The sequence below is a fragment of the Mus caroli genome, unplaced genomic scaffold (genome assembly GCF_978045245.1).
Source record: "Mus caroli unplaced genomic scaffold, Mus_caroli_1 scaffold_10, whole genome shotgun sequence".
In the NCBI taxonomy this organism is placed as follows: Eukaryota; Metazoa; Chordata; class Mammalia; order Rodentia; family Muridae; genus Mus; species Mus caroli.
The window spans coordinates 68,923,955-68,945,841 of record NW_028227265.1 but is presented as its reverse complement, the minus strand read 5'-3'; the positions used below and the strand labels follow the sequence as shown (position 1 = coordinate 68,945,841).

The 21,887-nt window shown below is 36.9% G+C and overlaps 1 protein-coding gene across 8 annotated transcripts in view; it reads right to left on the bottom strand.

Moving 5' to 3' along the window:
- Positions 1 to 21,887, bottom strand: part of Clcn3 (Cl-/H+ antiporter 3) — an 82,275-nt gene that overhangs the window by 15,822 nt on the left and 44,566 nt on the right. For all 8 annotated transcript variants that reach the window (XM_085843948.1, XM_029480340.1, XM_021171070.3 and 5 more), the window contains 8 exons: positions 13,460 to 13,617; positions 10,775 to 10,874; positions 9,840 to 10,027; positions 7,191 to 7,313; positions 5,829 to 6,035; positions 3,494 to 3,574; positions 1,926 to 2,471; positions 116 to 302 (listed from right to left, as the gene is read on the bottom strand). In XM_085843948.1, coding sequence (XP_085700074.1) covers positions 116 to 302; positions 1,926 to 2,471; positions 3,494 to 3,574; positions 5,829 to 6,035; positions 7,191 to 7,313; positions 9,840 to 10,027; positions 10,775 to 10,874; positions 13,460 to 13,617 — 1,590 coding nt within the window. The remainder of the gene's footprint in view (positions 1 to 115; positions 303 to 1,925; positions 2,472 to 3,493; positions 3,575 to 5,828; positions 6,036 to 7,190; positions 7,314 to 9,839; positions 10,028 to 10,774; positions 10,875 to 13,459; positions 13,618 to 21,887) is intronic.

The following is a 21,887-nucleotide window of genomic DNA, read 5'->3' as shown; positions in this document are numbered from 1 at the left end:
TTTCCTTCTACCTTGCATCATCTTCTTCCTAGCCACAAGAGTCTAGTCTACTACTGGCTCTTTTTTCTCAGATTGCCAATAGCCACAAACAAGCAAACAGAATCGATCCTATTACCTAAGCACGCAGCAGCCCCAACCATGGCATACAGCCCAGGAGTGATGCAGTCAGCCCCAACCTCACACCACTCCTTGAAGATAAACCAGTCGTGGTGATAGTAGGCAAGCTGCTCCACAGCGATCCCCACAATTCTCCCTGCAATGGCTCCAATGGCCATGCTGGGGATAAACAAGCCTGACGGGACCTGTGACAGCAAGGAAAGAACTTTTAATGAGGTAACAGTTCTCTAATCACATGACTGAAAACTAGATCTTATGAATTTTTTCTAACAATTGTCTCCATTCGTATCTTAATGAAACTCTAAAGTCCTTACACAGAGTAAACTATCACAAAGTCCTGTTATATCAAATAGTTGGTTAGTAATTCTTTGATTTCAGTAACAAAGGAATAAAGCAGCTTCTCTAAGTCAAAATTCATCATCCTTTATCCTAAAAAATCCTTAGTCTCTAACAAAGTTTTCAGTCGTCCACAGTAAAATGGAAGGGGGTGGGGGAGAAAGACAGGTATCTCCCATAAAACCAAATTTGTTCCATCTGAAGCAGTAAGCTCCCAAGATTGTCCCTCCGTTTTACTTTCACAAATGGTAGAAACAGCAGATGTTACTTCTCCTAAAAAGCTACAGCATACGTCAAGTGATGTTTCCAGAATTCCCAATATTCTAAATGGAATATACATGTGAATCAACTAAAAAAGAAAAATCTTTAGAGATTCTTAAAAAATAAGGACAGAACATATTGGCATGTTCTGGGCCAGTTAAAGGAATATACAACACAAAGGATTAAAATACACTTCACAATCTTCAGCTATAATCCTTCAGCCAGAGACCAGGACTTAACAAGGGCCTGCCACCTGCCTCCAGCTTCCTCAGTGTTGGCCAACTACAGCCAATGAGACTCTTTGGTGTAACTCTACTGTTAACATGGGCAGTTACTGGGGAAAACAATCCCTAGACAGGACAACTTTAAGGCCTCTTTAACTCTGCTAGGAAATATAAAAGTAAAACTAAGATTTTTTTTCTGTTTTTTTTTTTTTAAGTTTGATATTCAATGGATTTAAAAAGGCAAAATAAAAGCAATCTTAAAACTATCAACCTTCTAACCTCACAGAAATAAAGCTGTTGCGCTCGCTACATGAGCTCAGTCTGTGAAAGTATGCCATCCCTTACAATCATCAACTGCCATAGGAACTACAGGTGGCATGACTGACTTTGTGATTGACTCTGCTTCTCCATGTGGGTATTCATAAGAAAGCTGTAGTTAGTGAGTCCAAGAAAAGCATGTTCCAGGGCTCACAGCTCTAAGTCCCTGATGGACTGAGTCCTATTACAGATCTAGCAACTTGATCTGAGACCACAGTGCCAATTCAAGCTAACACAAGACAGTGGCGCAGAGAAGGTAGTATAATGGTTTCTCCTGGACTGTTAGCCAGCTAACTTTTAAAACAAGAGATTATCCTGTGTTATCTGGGTGGATTAAAAGTAATCCTATAGTTTTTTTTTTCATTTGAAAGTGGGATTTCTAAGAATTAAACAAGAGAAAGATCTGGCCAACCAGGACTGGCTTTGAATTGCAAGAAAGGGAACATAAGCAAAGGAAGGGATGCAGCCTCTCGAATCTAGAAAGTTCAGAAAAACAGACTCTGTTCCACAGTCTCCAGAAGTTACTAGAAACCTCTTGATATCAGACCAATAAGTCCTTTTCAGATTTTGGTCTCAGAAGTTCAATTATTTGGATGAAATTTCATTTCTTACTACACGTAAGGTCTTGGAGATATCATTATTCCAGTATCATCTCACATGAGCACTTACCTTGATACCGAAAGTGAATACTGTCATTATTATTTTAAATATGAGCGCTAGGCACAACTGCCAGATAGCTGAATATACTCCAACGCCTGCTGGACGGTCAGGAATATCGTCAACAATTTTACTGGCATTCATGTCATTTCTGTAGTCACAGAGAGAGGAGGATTCCAACGGCCCACAGTCTGTAAACAGCTCTTTAATCAGTTCACTGGTGTTGAGCCTTGTGTATGGGTTGGGGAAGGCTATTACAGCAGTAATGGCTGCAACAATAATGACTTCGAGAACAGGATACTTTCCAAATTTGGTGGACTTGCGTCGACGACACCAGGCAATATTTGCCCTAATAAAAAAAGCTCCCCAAAGCCCTCCAAATACCCCTAGGAGAATAAAAGGAAACAGTTCAAAAAGGTACCATGGTGTATGATACTCCACATAAAAGAGGACCAGACGGCTGTTACCAAATGGATTGATGGATCTCAAAACAAACGCCGCCACCAAAGCAGCAAAAAATGATCTCCATAAAGTTTTGAGAGGAAAATAATAGCTAACCTAAAAAACAGAAAAGAAAAATTAGTGCTATCATCTATTTCAGAGTAACTGTAACTTCAGTAAATATAAAATTTACTTTAAGTAACTCAAGCTTCATTGCAGTTTGAATTTACGTGATTTGTCCTAATTAAAAAGGGATGCTTTTTCTTTGACTATCATAACTACAAATTCACAATAACTGATAATGAATGTCTAATAATCATCTAGACTACCAAGAACTGTTTAGTTTTCCAAGAGTTTCATATCTAATACAATTATGTTAGCTATAAATATCTCCTTAGTAACTCTTGTTAACTATTAAAGATGGAGCTCATTTGTCTCTTCTATAAAAAATACAGATTCCATTGAAGCAATGAAATTATTTCCTTAGACATCAGTAACTGTTTAAGAAATAATCATACAAAAAGAGAAAAGAAACAATCATACAAACCTTAAACAAGCAAACATAAGACTTCATTAAAACTTGGCTTACAAACTGATTTAAAATAGTAAAAATAAAAACGCAGCTATAGTTTAGCCAGCGGATAGGTAGGTAGGTTTTAGAAGCCTCCACTGAGTGAAATTCACATTTTGCTAGTTGTAAGTATGTGAAATTCAGCTAGAAACAATTACTACTATCTAAACATGAGCAAAAGGTTTAAAGCAGAAGGCTGGAGGAGAGGAGGAGAGGTGGGTCAGCAATAAAGTGCAGATACTGCTCTTATAGAAAATTCAAGCTTGGCACCCAGCACCTCCACCCAATGGCTCACAACAGCCTGCAACTCACCCGCATATAACTCAAACACATATCCCATACACAGAATTCAAAACAAATGTTAACAAAAATAAAACATTAATAAAAATTAACTAATAAAAGATAAAACAATTTTCTGTAGTTAGCAGTTTTGTATAAAACCTTTTTTATGGAGAACTACTTTAAAACTATATACAAAATAAAGTTAAAATCTTAAGTTCTATTATACTAGCAATAAAAATAAAGTGTGCACCAAGATACAATTTTAATGCGATTCTTTTTTACATACCTCCTCCAAGCTAAAAAGAACTCCTCCGATCGGCGCACCGAAAGCCACAGAAACCCCAGCAGCTGAGGCAGCTGACAGCACCTAGGAAGAGGATGCAGTTTGTTTCTAAAGTTCCCTTACCAATCAAATACACCAAACAAACTCTTGTATTCCATGCTATCCCAGGGCCACTTCAGATCTTAACCTACATGTCCTCCTTGCAAAGCAAGGAAGGCAAGTACTCATTTCTTCTAAACAGTTATTTTTTCTTTTCTGCTTTAATTTAAAACTCATTTGCACTTTTTCTATACTGTCAAAACATTAATGCCAAACATACAATGAGTGTACTATAAAGAGAAAGCAATGAATACAGGCAACCTTCAATACTTATGTTAGTACAAAGAGGGGAGAGAGGAAACTGTGGAATGCGGGTACATGTTTGCTTATTTTTTAAGTAGGATATCATTTCTCCAGATTTTGGAGCTAACTGCTTCACTCATTACTCTAACCCTTATGAAAGATGTTGCAGTCCATTAAACAGTTTCTATTTTAACTCCCCTAAACCCTCTGAAGTATAGTCTAAAAGTAAAAACAACAGCCCCTTTGAGTCACTAACTATGTGGTAAAGACAGTTTCAAGGAAGAACAAACTCCACACACACTCTTGCAGCACTCCTGGGCAGCTGTCTAGGGCACTGATCACTGCTGCCTTCCCACCTGGAAACTGATCAGATTATTATTAAGACTCTACTCCTTTCACTATTGCGATCTCGTGAATATCTGAGGGTACTCTAATCACGTCCTCAAATCATCTCATTTTATAAATTTTCTGGAAGAAAAGATAGAGGAGATAAAAATCAAGTTGTAATGCTCATAAATTGTTTGAAGCTGCAGGGCAGAAGTCCTGCCTCTGCCATACACTGGCTGTGTGACCATAGTAAGTACCAAGTACCTCAGCCCCCGTGTCTCCCTGTTCTTGTCTAAGATGATCATGATGTTACTTAGTGAATATATATGAAGCACTCAGAATACCATCTAGAATCTCATAATACAGGATTTGGATATGTCTTTTTGCTTAGCATACCTAAAGACACACACACACACACAGAAAGAGAGAGAGAGAGAGAGAGAGAGAGAGAGAGAGAGAGAGAATTATAGCAATAGCACAGTAGTTAAAAGCATAACTTTTGGAATCAAAAAAACTATTCAATCCATCTTCTGCTACAAACTGTATGCTATGTAAAGCATGTCTGCTGGCTTTTTAAGTCCTGGTAGTGCCATAGTAGGATTGCTATGGAATCAATTGTACAGCGTAGGCAAATACTTCCAGAGGACCAGACACACAGCAAAGTATATCTTTTGAATTCTCATCAAGGATGAAACTATGATACTTCTAAATGTCTCACTTTGGGGATATCTATATACAATACAAGAACAATACTTTAATGCTAATATTACAAAATACGATATACCTTGTACATAGTATATAACTTGTATAATGTACCTTGTATCTACCTTGTATATTATACAAGATACTATAATTATTTATATTAAAGAAACTGATAAAAATGTGTGTGTGTGTGAGGGGGGGGGGTTACACTAGTAATAACAGAATGAAAGGCTAGGGCCTGAGTTCAGTCTTTGATGCAGTGTAAAAGCCACACATTAACAACTGAAGATCTATGTACCACACAAGGCTGCCCAGGTCTGGATTACAGAAACATAAGGTAAGACTCCCAGAGACAATGAGGCTAAGCTAAGGAAACTCAGTGTGCAGTAGTGCTCAGGATGCTGCTTCCCTTCAGAGACCCACAGCAACAGAGAAACCTAGCTAAAGCTGACGTCTACTTTAATGACCTGCTAGGAAAATGGATGTTGCTCTAGAATAGTAAAAGAGGAGTGTAAGGTATCTGAGTAAAGATTTCCCACGCTCCCTGTAAATTCCCGACTTAAACTTTCAAAGTCCTGAAGGCCCTCAGAACTTCGCCATGGTGCTTTCAAGAAAGGTTTCTGTGTATTATACAGAATTTCCATGGCATTAGACTCTACCTCCAGGAGTACAATACAGTCCACTTCCCAAGCCTGAAAATGCAGTAATGTCAAAAGTGCAGTGAATAAAAACAGCAAAGATCTTTGGAAGGGGTTCTTGCTTGTCTGACTAACCCAGCAGCAGCACTCAACTCCAGAAAGGTGAAAGTTAAGAAAGAAAAAGGAAACACACACTAATCTCAAATTTTAATCTGAATACATGACTTATGTAAGAGTTATAGGAATCTTTATACTAGGAAGTCATTCAATGAACATCAAGTTTCTTTAACATTCATCCCTCTGTTAAATGAACTACAAATACCACTTACCTCCCTCTTTTTAGCTTCATTGGTGCTATACTTTGGAAAGAGGTAGGAAAAGATATTTCCACAGCAGCAAGCAACATGTACCAGGGGACCTTCTTTTCCTAAACTCAAACCTGATGCCACAGCCAGCACTAACGTGATGGTTTTAATCATTAAAGTCCATTTTCCCAAGTATCCTCTGATGATGAATCCACTCAAAATAGTTTTAATCTACAAAGGAATGAAGAAGGCAATTCAATTTCCTTTAGGAAACTTGAGAACTTAACTTCACTAAAAGTCTCATGTTTCACTCACAAAACATCTACCAAACTTTGACCAAGTATAAAACAATTCATAATTTTTAAAACAAACTTTATCATATATGATAAATACGTATCACATAATTAAATTTGAAATTTTTGGTTGTAGGAATAAGCCCAAGCATTTAGATACATTTCAGTCTGTCAGGAATAAAGACTGTATGCTTTCTTACCACACTGGAATTGTGTGGAATTCTTACTTATACCACAGACAATGAACAGCAACTGATAACAACTGCAGGTATTGGTTAATTTCTAAAGATTTCTTTACCTACACAGCTTTTAAAAATCACTATAATTTATTTAAAAAAAAAAAAATGAGATGGCTCAGAGGTAAAAGCACTGTCTGCTCTTGCAGAGGTCCTGAGTTCAGTTCCCAGCCACCACATGGTGGCTCATAGGCATCTGTAATCAGATCTGGTGCCCTCTTCTGGCCTACAGGCTTACATGCAGGCAGAATGCTGTATAAATAATAAATAAATAAATGTACTTTTTTAAAAAGTTAGAAAAAAAACCCTAATTTTTAAAAAGTAAAAAATTAGCAGTAAATGAGTTCAAGCCTAAATTACTACTGAAACCAACAAACAAATCGACAAACAAACAAGCATCTATACTACTGACCTACTGTGGGCAATTTTTTCCTTAGAATATAAAATCACCAAGTTTATAAGTCATTTACTATTTATAAGACTATTTACTATAGTCAATGGTTTTAGAAAGAAAAGAATATATTACCATCAGAATCAAACAGCAAAACATCAACTAAGCCATCAAAGAACTTAAGGCAACAAAACATTTCTGAAGTTTTTGCTGCTTAAACTTAATTTTCTTACTTATAAGCTATGTATTAGTGGTGAGAAGGTGCGCGCCTGTGCGTGCATGCCTGTGTGTGTGTGTGTGTGTGTGTGTGTGTGTGTGAGAGAGAGAGAGAGAGAGAGAGAGAGAGAGAGAGAGAGAGAGAAAGAGAGACTGATGATCTCTCAAGAAACTATTTTCTAAAAAAGTGCAGTTCCTAAAGATAAAAAGAAGCATACAATTGACATTCAATGAATATTATATGGCTTACCTCTGGAATTCCAGAGCCACAGGCATATGGAGCAAATACTTTCACCAAGGAAACTGCAAGAAAGGCGAAACTCAAAGCCCAAAAGATGTACATGATGTAGTTCATGATATAAGATCCAGGGCCCTAAAAAGCAAAAACAGCTCATAGTGTGAACGTGCTCTACAGTGCAGCACGAATTCAAGCAGCTGCCACATAAGAAACTGATGGAGAACTTACCAGTACTGTTATTTGTACTTTCAGGGTTTCATTCAGATATGCTGCCCAGACTGAGTTCAAACTTCTAAGCTGAAAAAAATCCTCTTACTTCAGCTTCCTTCCCAAGTAGCTGGGACTACATAAGCACGTGCCGGCACATACACACATCTGGGTAAAAGCTCTAAAAGCCTCCTGGTTTATTTCTACTATAACAAAAGCTCTATGTGAACAAGGTATTTAAGTAGGATCCAAAAGCTAGCCACTGTACATACTAAGTAAGAAGCCTTATTTCCGCTTGGTAAATTTCCCAGTTTTCTTGATGCCTAAAGTCTTGTTATATAGACACATTAATTACACACTGACCTATGCCTACCCACAAATGTTTCACAAACTGTTGGTGGAGGTAAAACTCTGTTAGCATTTAGATTTTCCTTTTTTGTTGTTGTTGTCTTTTGTTTTATTTTTTTGGGTTTTTTTTTTTTTTTGTAATTTGTTTGTTTAATGTGTATATGTGTTTGGCTGTGTAGTTCACTGAACCACATACACGCAGAAGCCAACAACATGCGTTTCAGGAGTTCCGAAAAGGGCAATGTGATTCCCTGGAAACTCAACTACAGCTAAGAGCTTCCATGTAGTGCTGAAAACTGAACTCTGGTCCCTCTGCAAAAGCAGTGAACACTCTTTTTTTTTTTTAATTAGATATTTTCTTTATTTACATTTCAAATGTTATCCCATTTCCTAGTTTCCCCTCCGAAAATCCCCTATCCTCTCCCACCTCAACCTGCTCCCCAACCCACCCACTCCCATTCCTGGTCCTAGCATTCCCCTACACTGGGGCATAGCGCCTTCACAGGGCCTAGAGCCTCCTCCCATTGATGACCAACTAGGCCATCCTCTGCTACATAAACAGCTAGAGTCACAAGTTCTACCTTGTGCTTTTTTTCATTGGTGGTTTAGTCACAGGGAGCTCTGGGGTTACTGGTTAGTTCATATTAATGTTCCTCCTATGGGGCTGCAAACCCCTTCAGCTCCTTGGATACTTTCTCTAGCTCCTTCATTGGGGCCTTATGCTTCGTCCAATGGATGACTATGAGCATCCACTTCTATATTTGCCAGGCACTGGCAGAGCCTCCCAGGAGACAGCTATAACGGCTCCTGGCAGCAGTGAACACTCTTAACCAGTGAACCAGCTCCCCAGCCCCAGAATGACTTCATTCTGTTACAGTTCTCCTGAAGGTCATTAAACTGACTTCAATTAAAGGTAAGAAACAATATATGGAACATAATACCAAAAAATATTCTTTCAATCTAAACTATAACAATGGTTTTTACATATACCCATATGTGAATATAAAATACATCCAATATCTTATATTTAAGCTTTATTTGAGAATATCATTGCAATAATATTAAATATTGTACTACTTTAAAAAAAAATGATCTTCCACCATCTGCAAATACAGCCTATTTCCAGTCCAAGGCACTTTTTCTTTGGGAGGCTCTATTCCTGACAAACTCCATTTCAGAAAACCTTAGCAGGACATAATGAGCATTATCAACAGATTATGGGGAGCCCAGCCCCACTGGATACATCACACCTCCTGTATCTATTATAGCTCAGGGAAAAGGGGAGCGCTGGAGTGGGCACACTCATAGAAAGATTTCTAAGAACCAAAAATACCAAGAAGTTTAACTTAAAACAGTATCTTTTAGAAAAAGGCAGATAAGCAAGACCTAAGAGTGGCAGTTATCAGTAGATCCATTAATGTAGAAAAGGAGGACAGGTCCCAGGATCCCACCTCTAGACAAAGAGTTATAGGAACCAAGGAGATCAGGAAAAGGGAATATTAGCTTCTTCTAAGGATCCAATACCAAATGACCAGCCGTGAAAATATATACAAACAAATAAAAATGGACTCCGAAAGATGTACTCACATATTTATGTGTGTGTGTGCTCGGCGCACGCGAGACACACAGACACACATAATAATGATTTAAGACTAAGGAGAGCACAGGAGGAGTGGAAAGGAAGGTACTTGGGAGGGGATAGAGGGAGGAAAGGGAAGAGAGAAAGGATGTATTCTATTTTAATTAAGTTAAAAATGTACAAATTTCTTTAATTATCTCAACTTAGAAGCCGATTTTATAAATTATAAAATATATCTCACACTTCCATAATTCATATTTCAACATTAGTGACATAATGTATTAATCCACATTAATAACTCTCTATCAACTCCGCACAGCTCCTGTTGCAAGAACTATACTTCTGTCACACCTTGCCCTAAACCCACATCCTGAGCATGGGACTCATGTGATTATACAGTAAGTACCACACAGGCTGCTGGAGACCATCTGCACTTGCTCTCACTATGCATATCTTCCATTCCTCTGCTACAGAGGTTTCCTTTTTTTACTTATACCTAGCAGAAACTAAGTCCAGCAAAGACTTACCTCTGCTTGGCCAATGATTAACTCTGCCCATGTTTTCCACTGTGGACATTTATCCCTCTCTTCAAATGTTGTCTCATTAGAGCCCCAACAACACTGTTCATGGTTGTACCACAATGCACTGAGGCAGATGCCCTCCTTCAGGTCAGTCATCCAGTCAGCAGCAATGTCTATCAATCCAGCTAGTGCCCCTGTAAGAATACAATGGAAATGGTTCAAAATATGGCTGGCTATGTAGAGAGAGTTGAAACTATCTAGATAAGGATTAATGAAAAGCAAAAATCATCCCATTAGTAAAGGGTCAGTTAGGAACTGTTTTCTAAGTAATTGGAATTCTTTGTTTGGAATTAAAACCAACTCACATTATTAAAATTAATTACAACTTAAAAAGAGAAACGGTTATTTTAAAAGTACTAAAATACACATCACAGCTCTGGCAACTGCAATCAGGTCTTTTGGTTCACAGGTTTCCATCCAGTCAACAGACTTATGACATAGAGCTCATTAAAATGTAATGCTTGTAGAGAGCCATGGTGGCACACACCTTTAATAGTAGCACTTGGGAGGCCGAGGAAGGCAGAATTAGATCTCAGTGTGTTTAAGGCCAGCCTTTTTCTATGTATCATGTTCCAGTATAGCCAGAGTTACACATTGAGATTGTCTCAATACAAAATAATAGAATAAAATGTTCATTAAGTATATATAATTAAGGAAGTTCATATCACAGTGGACAGCCAAATTTATAAGACAAAGCGCCCAGTCAATCAGACTCAGAAGCCTCAGTCACCTGGTCTCATATTTACTTTTTTCTAAGAAACGTAAGCACTCTAAAAAATTCTAATGTACCCAAAAAGGAGGAGGGGGTTATCCAGTTAACTTAAAAGCAAAGCAAAGCCAAGCAAGATAAAGCAAAAGTTTCCCTTAAGCCTTCCCCTTACCTGACGCCAGTCCCGTCAGTGTAACGACAAGCCATCCTGACCAGGCGTCGTACAGACTTTTTGTCATTTCCCATGCTGATTCTTTTTTTTTACTGTTGATCTGAAATTACAAATATGTTTCATTTCTTAAACTGTATTTCTACAATGCTTGAGTCTACTTAATTTTCTCAAGTCTCATAACACAGGAAGTACCTTGTAAACTAAAGAATAACAAAACAAATTTGGGATAAAAAATCACTCTGTAGGGCAGTTGTACCTAAGAGCCAGAGGACACACATCAAGCATAGATCTATTTGTTTTTTAAATCAGAACATCTGGATTTGACTGTTAGGGCCCGTGGGCCACATGGAAGTCTAATCTACACTGTTTCAAACCTTATCTGCTACACACAGATAGTTTACACATCACAAGTTAGATAATATAGCTGTAAAAGTCTGGCTTCAGTACTTTAGTAACATATAATTATGTTTAAAAGTCAAAATTAATAAACAAAAACTGCTCAAAAATATAGTACCTGAGTCACACGAGCAGAGAGATCCCCCCAAGTTATAGAAACTGTGAATACTTAGGTGTAGAGCTCTAATCCTACTTGTAACAGCCAAAGACTTCCCTGCAAGCCAGAAAACTGTCCTCAACTGATTGACTGCATGCAGCTAAGAGATTAACCAGAAGAAAGCGGATTTGATGCAAATCTCCCCTCATTAACAATAGCAGTATGCTAGTGTAATAGCTTGCTTGTCTCCCCAAGAATGCACTTCTAAACCCATCCCAACTAGCTTATTTTGTCTTGCTCACAGCTTAGCTTTAAGAAGCTCTATTGTCCATCTAGGGCCACAATGCTCAACTAGCCTGTAGAAAAGTGCAGCAAGATTTCAATGACCTGATCTATTTCGAGTGGATCATCTATTCAAAAGCTACAGGACCAATTAAAAAGACACAGTGAATAAGAAAACCATATCCCTTTCAAAGAGAAGCATCCAAACACAGATATCAACCACTTTTTAGAATGTCTTACAAGTGCTCACTAAATTTCACTTTGCTTTTCCTTGATAAAAAATAAGCATATTTTTAAAAGATAGTATTAAGTCATTTTCAGACAGTCTCTGTCATTCTTCATATTCTTCTGTTTGTACACAGCAGATGTTCAATAAACTCTTGCTGGTCCATTTTCAGTATAAAAACAGTGTGTAAAATAGTGTTGATTCATCACCAAGCTACAAAAATATAGATATCACCTAAATGTTTAACAATATAGTATCAGTTAAATAAGCTGCACTGCTTTCTTAAAAGAACAACAACAACAAAACAAAAAACAAAAATACCCACTGGTAATAATAGTATCTGTCACTCTGTAAACATATTAAAAACAATAAAGTATTCTTACTCAGTGGAAATTTTCTGATACTTGTATTATGATACATCTCATAAAAAGTATTAATATGAGATAAAATAGTTCTCAAAGAAAACTCCACATCCAACAGAAGGCCATGAAACTCCGGAAGCTCTGCATGAGAAACTATTTCCAGCTTAGTCAGATTGTATATGCCTTGAGTTAAAGTCCCAGGACCCAACCAACCAACTAACCGACCAACCGCTGTCTACATCTGACAATCCATAGCTCAGCAAACTAGTATGTTTTAAATGATAATTTCATGTGAAGGCCATGTATTCTCAAAGGTCAAGGTAAAGCAATGGGTTTTAGTTTAACAAAGCTGGAGTGAAGACAATTGAAAACCCTGGAAGAGCTACTCTTTTTATAAACGACTACGATGCAAAGCAGATATGAGAGTGCATCAGTCTTATTAAGCCAGGCAATCATGAAGACTAAAAAAAAAAAATCACTCTGCAAATACTTTTTAATTTTGAAAAATGTATTATTTTTATATTAGTTATATTTAAAATAGTGGGTTTACAGTTATAATTTTTAAGTGAATTAGTATTTTTTTTGTTTTTTTTTTCGAGACAGGGTTTCTCTGTTTTGAAACAGTAGATTTTAGATTATACCAGTGTGCATTCACTATACTGTGGGATTTGGAGTCAGGATTGTTCTGCCTTGAGATAGGGTCTTGTTATTTAGCCTACACTGGATTCCTGCAACTCAGCCTCTTGATTGCTGAAATTATAGACATGCACTACTATGCCTCAATTTTCTTTCTGGCTTCCCTTTGCGGGGAAAAATCAATGGCTTATTATGCACACAAAAAACTTTATCAAGGATACTTGAGAAATACTTCAGCATTTATTAGAGTAAAATGGTAAGGAACTACAAAATCCTACCAAGTGATGTCTTCCTTTTTTCTGGTACATTATCTTCCTTTCATATTAGACTAAGCGACAACGTTCCTTTTGCATTGGCTTCTGAGATCCTGGAAGCAAGTATCTTGGTGACCTCATAAAGCCTGGCCAGTCTTTACCCAGTTCCTAAGCTGCATTTCTCCCTTTCTATCCTAATGTGTCTAACTGTGTTTTTGTTGCTGTTGTTTTTAAACTACCTCAAACCCTATACAGAAGAACATAGAATACAAAGGAACTACAGAGGAAACATCAAGACAAAGCAGAGAAAATGTATCACATGTCAAAATATATTTTAATGTATAATGTTTTAGTGGCCTGCAATCAGTGGCAGAAATACAACTGTAAATGATCCATCTTGTACTATTTTTATAAAATGCTGAAAATACTCACCCGTCTGTGCCTTTCTCTGTCCTTACACTTCTCTCGCACCCAGTCAATAGTATGGAAATCATCGTATGTACCGACACCTGGGATAGGCTCATCCAAAAGATCCAGCAAGTGTGTAGAGCTATTAATGCTGCCTCCATTTGTCATTGTATAATGAGTTCCTACAGGACAAAAAAGTCTATTTTATAAGCTGACAGTGAGGTTTGCAACTTCTTTAGAAATTGGTAAGTTGCAAATGTCATCACAAATCACTGAAAAGTAGAAGAAACATTGACTACCCAAAATTAGAAATAAGGCAAAAATAATATTCATGACCTCACACAGTTCTATTAGCAATCAGCCTAACGGTCATCTGATACGCTGGCCAAGAGAATTTTGTATGAATTTCTACCATTTACCATTGGTAACAAAATAGACTCCATAAAGTTAGAAGACAACTTTTGAAGACTGATAGACTGAAAATGATTTTCATCTAGTAAAATGTAAGTTGTTGCTCTCTAGCAAGAAAGATAACTCTCAGAATTGTAAATTTTTTGTTGTTCTTTGTTGTTTTATGTCTTAAAATAATTTTCTTTGCTTCACAGACTACATACATGTCTGCCTCACAGGTTCTCCTCTGAATCAGTTTTATCATCAAGCTGGTTCCTCCATTAGGGTTAAATAAATCTTTGACACCTATTTACTATATATTTTATATGATTAAACAAACTTAAAGAAGGTCCTGGAATGCTAAAAGACAACTGGGGAATTGAAGAAATACAGGCAGCTTTTAATTATGATAATAAGTTCAATCTAAGAAATAAAATGCAAATTTTTAAGTATGTAACTGCACTGAGCTGTTAGTTTTGTGGAGAGGCCTTGACAAAAAGTTCATATATTAAATACAAACCCTTTGGGAGGAGAAAGCTCTCACATCTAATATACACTGTAGTAGTGTGAACATGAATGTTTTCTAGGCTCACATACCTGCGTACTTAGTCCCCATCAGAACTCTTTGGAAAGATTAGGAGGTGTGTCCTCGTTGGAGGAGATGTGTCTGTGGGGTGGGCTTTGTGATTTCCAAAACCCATCCAAGCCCAGTGTCTGTCTCCGTGCGCCTGTCTCTCTGTCCTTTGTACTCCCTCTCCCCTGCACTGTGCCTACTACCTATGGAACTCTCAGCTACTGCTCCAGTGCCATGCCTGTCTGCTTCTTCCCATGATAATGGCCCTAACCCTATGAAACTGTCAACAAATCCCCAATTAAATGCTTCTTTTAAAATAAGAGGTGCCTTGGTGTCTCTTCAGAACAATAGAACAGAAACCAGGATACACATACATAATCTCAAACCAGCAAGTTTACTAGTTGGAATTTTTCTTTTAAGATTCTATCTGTACAATCTTAGAAAGCCAATTCTGCCACTGTACCACAAAGTAAGGTACGGAAATATATTACTGGATAGATATGAAAGCACTCTAACAAAAGTTTTAAAACCAGGTGAAAACTTGCCTTTTAAAAAACAAAAGAAAGGAGCTTGAGAGATGGCTCATTGGTTACTAGCACTACCTGCTCTTCCAGAGGACCTGAGTTCAATTCCCAGCAACCACAGGGCAGCTCACAACCATCTGTAATGTGGTCTGGTGCCCTCTTGTGGCTTGCAGGTGTACATGCAAATAAAGCACTCATACATAAAATAAATAAACCTAAATCAAAAAAAAAAAAAAAAAGAGATGAAGGTAAGAGTTGTCATGTGGCCACAGTTTTCCAATCCAATGTACAGACTTTGTGCCAAAAATAAATTTAAAATAAATTTAAATTTAAAATGAGACCTATTTTTTCCCTGACTTTTAAGGACTAAGCAAATTTCCTAGACTACCTTTGCTCTGCTGTCTTTCTGTTTTAAATGGACACATTCCCTTTTATGCAGAGATAAAGAAATAACTGCAAATATAACATCAAAAAAGCTATCCTATGGCAAGGTCAGAAGCAGAAGTCTTCGCTAGACCGAGAAACTTTAGCACTGCTAAGATATAAGCTAATGAAATACACTTTGGGTTACAAACCCTTTCCTCATAATTCAAATGCCTAGAAACAATGTATGAAATACGAGTGTCTATTTCTTTAAAGATATAATCCCTGCATTAGGATGTTTACATTCATTACATAAAACACATTCACACTATATTTAAAGCTTTAAACACATTTTCAAGAAGAAAATATCATTTATCAAATTATAAAAGCATTTATGATATCTTGGCAAATGTAAGAGTATCTACTTTGCTTTCTATATGGTAACATTAAAACTGGTATTTGGAGGAGAGTGTCAAGAACTCCTGTGTCTTTATGGAACGTTGCATGACACTTTATGGTATTTATAGCAAAAGAAAAAGGATACTCTCACAAGAACAAACCAAATACACCCAAGTAAAGGAAGTTTTGCAAAACAAACAGTTGTTTTATTTCTCAAACTGTTAGCTAGGCGCGGTGGCATATACGTTTACTCTCAGCACTAGGAAGGCAGAGGCAGTTGGATCTGAGTTTGAGGCCAGCCTGGTTGGTCTTAATAGTAAGTTCCAGGGCAGACTGGATACACAGAGAGAACTTGTCTCAAAAATAAAGAATGAACAATGAACTGTCCTGAATTAAAAGAGACATGACATCTAACTATAACATGTGCCTTACTGATCTAGACTACCGAGCTAGATTAAGTAAAAATGTTATACCAATGTCAATTCTGATTTTTAAAAATCATAATATAATTATATACAGATATACTTCTTTATTTGAGGAAGACATGTACTTTTTCTGAATTTTACTCTTAACATAATTAAAAATATAGTATATTCATAATGCATTATCTATAGAAAATGTCACATTTTATCTGGAATATTTAATACAAAGGCAAAGTACAAAAGACAGAATAAACTAATGTGGTAAACTGCTAATATTTTAGGAATTCAGATAAAATATAGAGAACTCTGTATTAATTTTCACTTCTATAAATCTGAAAATTTGTTTCTTCAATGCTGAAGACCATTAAAACTATATCCTCAGCCCTGAAATTATTGTAAAGAATTTACTACAGACATAAAAGTGGCTCATTCAGTAAAGTGCTTACTATTATATAAGCATGAGAATTTGAGTTCAGACCTTAGAACTCATAAAAATCCAGGTGCAGCCATGAAATATTAGGGGAGCACAGATAAGAGGACCCCTGGGGCTTGCTGGCTAGTCATTCTACCCAGTTAGAAAGCACAAAGTTCAGTGAGAGACCCTGCTTTCCACCAAAAAAAAAAAAAAAAAGAAAAAAAAAAAAAGGAGAAGGAAAAGAATGAGAAGGGGGCTAGAGAAATGGTACAAAGGTACAAAAACACTTGCCGCTCTTCCAAAGGACTCAAGTTCCGTTCCCAGCAAAAGACCTGCAACTCTAGAATCACAGGATCCAATGCTGAGTGACTAAGAAAGACACCATGCTTCCACATGCAGCTGTGTGCGTGAACACACACACACACACACACACACACACAGAGCAACCATATCTCGCACAGGCACAAGTCAACTACTAAAGGCTCTAGAGGTTCTAGTACTATTGTTACCTATGTTGCTCTTATCTGAACGGAGCTAAAGAGCTACAGACTTCTGATTTCACTACTTTTCTATGCAAAACTCAGAACTTGTATACCCTTCAACATACCTGTACAATATTACATTACTAGAACCAAGAAAAGCATTTCTAGACTATCTGTGTCATAAAGCCATACATATAGAATACCTATTTCTCCTATACAGCTGTGAACTGAGAAGCAGGAAAAGATTGCTATTCTTACTTTTATGAACTAGGAAACCAGGAGCACAGCAAACACTTATATTCATCATTCATGTATCTTGAATATAGTGACTCTGAAGTAATTACCCTATGAAAACTATTCCAACACGTCAATTCACAAAACTGCAGCAAATTAAGATTTCTGAAAATCAAAAATTTCCAACAATTTTAATATTTACGTTAGTATAGAATGCCTGTAAATGGTTTTATATACTTTGTTCCACCAAATAACGGTCTTCTCTAATATATCCTAGAGATGCGCAAGTGGAGTGACTTTAAAGGTGTAATTGTGTAACTGTAATAACAGTCATCAAGTATCTCAAATACATCTCTGTATACAGTTCATAGCATGTAGATATGTATAAGGATTCAGTTACATATGTGAAAATGAGGTAAACTGAAATCAATTACATGTGTATTAAAGTTTTTAGTAAGCAACAAATTAATAAACATCACCCTTCAATGTCTTAAAGTAGACAAGTTTTAATTATTACCCAAACACAAATTGAAGTTCTCATACATGTAGGGTATTCTCTTGTACGAGCTGCTTAGTATATAAATTATAATGCGGTTTTCCTAAAATTGATATATACAAATAAGCTTTGGAAAACAAAGGTCTTCAAGGATAAAATAGAGGCAGTCAGACCACTGCTTCCTTGATTAGTATGCCTTTCTTTGCCTTCAGCACATCTCTTACAATTGGTTTAATAACCTAAACTGACAGGATGCCATTTCTAATGCAAATGCTGCCCTCATTTGCTTATCTGTAGAGACATTAATGACAAGTAGGCGAATACCTTTTGGAACTAAGAATGAAGTTCCATGACCTTATTATTTCTTTATCCTGCCCACAAACTCCCACTGGCCATCAAATATATGCATTACCAGATAAAAGAGAACATAAAATTTCAGTATTATTGGAGCTGGAGAGATGGCTCAGCAGTGAAAAGCACTCTCTATTCTTGCAGAGAACCCAGGCTCATTTCCAAGCAGCAACATGAGAGCTCACAGTTATCTATAACTCCAGGTTTATAATGGTCTCTGCTGGCCTCCACAGGCACTGCACACATGTGGTGCACAACCATACATGCATGCAAACACATATATAAAATAAGGATACGTTAATTAAGAATTCTGAAACCCATACAAAAGAGAAAATTATAAAAGCAAATACTTTTGATCACAAGAGATGATTTTCTAGATTTCAAAACTCTGTGAGGAAAAGGGCTTGGAATTTCTGTAAGCCATATGAAACACCATTTTGCCATATTCCTTGAGATATGCTGTACAAAGACTAGGAGAGAACCAAGTAAAGAAGAAAGTTATAGACTAAAGATAGGCTTCAACTGTTCCCATTTCCTAGATGTGAAATACACAGAGCAGACTTACTCATAAGCTGGCCATGTTTGTTTAGATGTTGAGCTATTCATTTATACTTTATGAAAGTTATGTCATTAAATGTACACATATCACTTTGATGAATATATTTTCTAGAATACACTATAACTTAAAAATTTAGATCACTAGACCATTGCAAACATTATCTGAATTATATATTTTTCTTAGTCATCGTTTACAATTAATTTCAACTTTTTCTTGTCCCATTTTTCAAAGCCCACTACTAAATATTCATTACTAATAATCAGGTATATCTCCCAACTTAAAATGATAAAATAATAAAACTGTATCCTCATCAAAGGGGTATTAGTTATGCAAGAGGTCCATATTGATTCTGTCCATTTGGTGTCCCTTTGCTTCTAGCAACATGTCGCAAGCTTTTTATTAAATAAAACTGGGGCTGCAGAGATGGCTCAGCGCTTAAGAGCACTGGCTGCTCTTCTGGAGGTCCTGAGTTCAAATCCCAGCAACCACATGGTGGCTCATAACATCTGTAATGAGGTCTCATACCCTCTTCTGGTGTGTCTGAAGACAGTGACAGTGTACTCACATAAAATAAATAAATAAAGCTTTAAAAAAAAAAAAAAAAACGTCTACCCTATGTAGTAGGAAGTCTTGATGAGATCTATCAGATACATGCCTCAGCCAAGAAAAAGATGAGTATGAGGCTGGAACCAAGCACCAGGAACTGGATTTGAACTCTCTATGAGCGAGAGAAGGGAGGGAGAGAAAAGAGGGAGAAAGGGGGAGGGGGATGAGAGAGAAGAAGGGGGGGTCTATAAAAAAATAGCTGCTGGCTATATAAAATTCAAACATACAAATACAAGAAATGAAACCAATCCATTTTAACAGCCATCAAAAGGATGTAAACTGGCTCCCACTACTTGGATCCCAAGAAAATCCGGACAAATATCTTTCTTCAGAGGAGCCTAGAAAAGAACTTTCATGACCTTAATGCACTTTGGTGTTAGAAGGTTTGAGAATCAAATTCCAGATCTGCTACCTATTAGCTTTGTGATCCAGCACATATTACTTATTAACCTTTTAGCCCATAGGTCCATTTTGTCAGCTACTCTTAGCTTAGAAGCAAATGTATAGACTAGAAGCAAGTAAGTAATGAGAAAGCTTAATACTGACAGGTAAGAGGAAATAAAATACCCACAAACTTTAACCTATTTAAATATTTTGTGTCTAAGACGTCATCAAATTAAATCATATGACATTCATCAATGATCAAATCATTTAGTATTAATCTTAATCCCAAACATGGACAATATGCAAAAGAGAATGGGAGAAAAAGCTATCTTCTTCATTTAGACAAGAAGTTCTTCAACTTTAGAGGTGGTGGAGGGGGTTCTCAAATTTTTAACTAATCATAATTACACTAATATGTATACAAACGTAAATCACTTAGAAATGATCAATAATGTAATTAGTGACAATTTCACAGTTCAAATATCAAAAATAAGGGAAGATCTGACTTAGAAAAACAACTCAGTTAATGAACTGGCTTGCATGTGACTCCTCCTACTCACTATACAAAGAAGACTTTTTAGCTTCATTTTGTTCTTTTATAGCCACAGAACTTTATAATGCTCAGACAACTATGGAAATAAAATGCATTTATCTGTAAAAAAAATTAAGATACATAAATATATTAAATATATATTTCTAATAGAGAAAAATAATCTTTTTTTAAATTTTTAATATTTTTTTATTACGTATTTTCCTCAATTACATTTCCAATGCTATCCCAAAAGTCCCCCATACCCCCCCCCACTTCCCTACCCACCCATTCCCATTCTTTTGGCTCTGGCATTCCCCTGTATTGGGGCATATAAAGTTTGCAAGTCCAATGGGCCTCTCTTTCCAGTGATGGCCGACTAGGCCATCTTTCAATACATATGCAGCTAGAGACAAGAGCTCCGAGGTACTGGTTAGTTCATCATGTTGTTCCCCCTATAGGGTTGCAGATCCCTTTAACTCCTTGGGTACTTTCTCTAGCTTCTCCATTGGGAGCCCTGTGATCCATCCAATAGCTGACTGTGAGCATCCACTTCTGTGTTTGCTAGGCCCCGGCATAGTCTCACAAGAGACATCTATATCTGGGTCCTTTCAGCAAAATCTTGCTAGTGTATGCAATGGTGAATCTTTTCTTTTTTTAAAGATTTAATTTATGTAAATGAGTGCTCTATCTGTATGTACACCTGCATGGCAGAAGAGAGCATCAGATCCTACGATATATGGCTAAGAGCCATCATGTGGTTTCTGCGAACTGAACTCAGGACCTCTGGAAGAGCAGACAGTGCTCTAAACCACTGAGCCATTTCTCCAGCCCCAAGAATAATGCTTTCAACAAATGATGCTGAGAAACGCTATCTATGCAAAAGGATGAAACTAGATGCCCAACTCACACATGCATGAACAAAAACTCAAATGTTTTGATCCAAAATTAGAATTAGCTAAAACTGCAAAACCCTAAGAAGAACATGTAAGAGTTTTGTGACCTTGAATTAGTCAAATAGATGTAATGTATCAACAAAGGATACATGATAAATGAGAAGAGTATATCAGGTGGGCCACATCAGAATTAAAGTAGCTTTTCCATGCAAAGGCTAGACCCTATTAACTAGCTCACAACTGAAAACAATAAAGACTACTAACACTTGTGGAATATCTATTGTGCAATAGACATGATTCTTAGTACAGCTCACTCAATACAACATTATAGGGCAAGACTTATTATCTATTTTATAGACTTGAAAAGCAAAGAAAGAATACAATGAAATAATATCAAGACCATAATGTAAGTAAGTAGTGGAATAAACACCCAAACCTATGCATTTATTCCAAAGTTACTGCCACTGTATTTATTAACAGGGTCAAAAAACATAATTTCATGATTGGAAGATATATATTTAGGTCAAGTCTCAAGAGTAGGTTCAGAATAATTAGTCAAAAACCTCAAAAACAAAAGAGGAGAGAATGTTGTCTTCCCACCCTTGGGCAGTGTTTTGCTCACAGATTATCACGGTAAACCTGCTATGCTAACAGCACTGCCCCTCTCCCACCCTCAGGGTGGTCAAGACTCATTTCACCATGGAGAGCCTACCTTTACTCAGCAACCTGAACCCTGCCTCCAGGTGGACACTCAGAAACTAGTGTTTAAGCCCTTTGACTGTAGCCTACAGCAGTCCTCACTGGCACAGCTTACAGATATGTACCTAA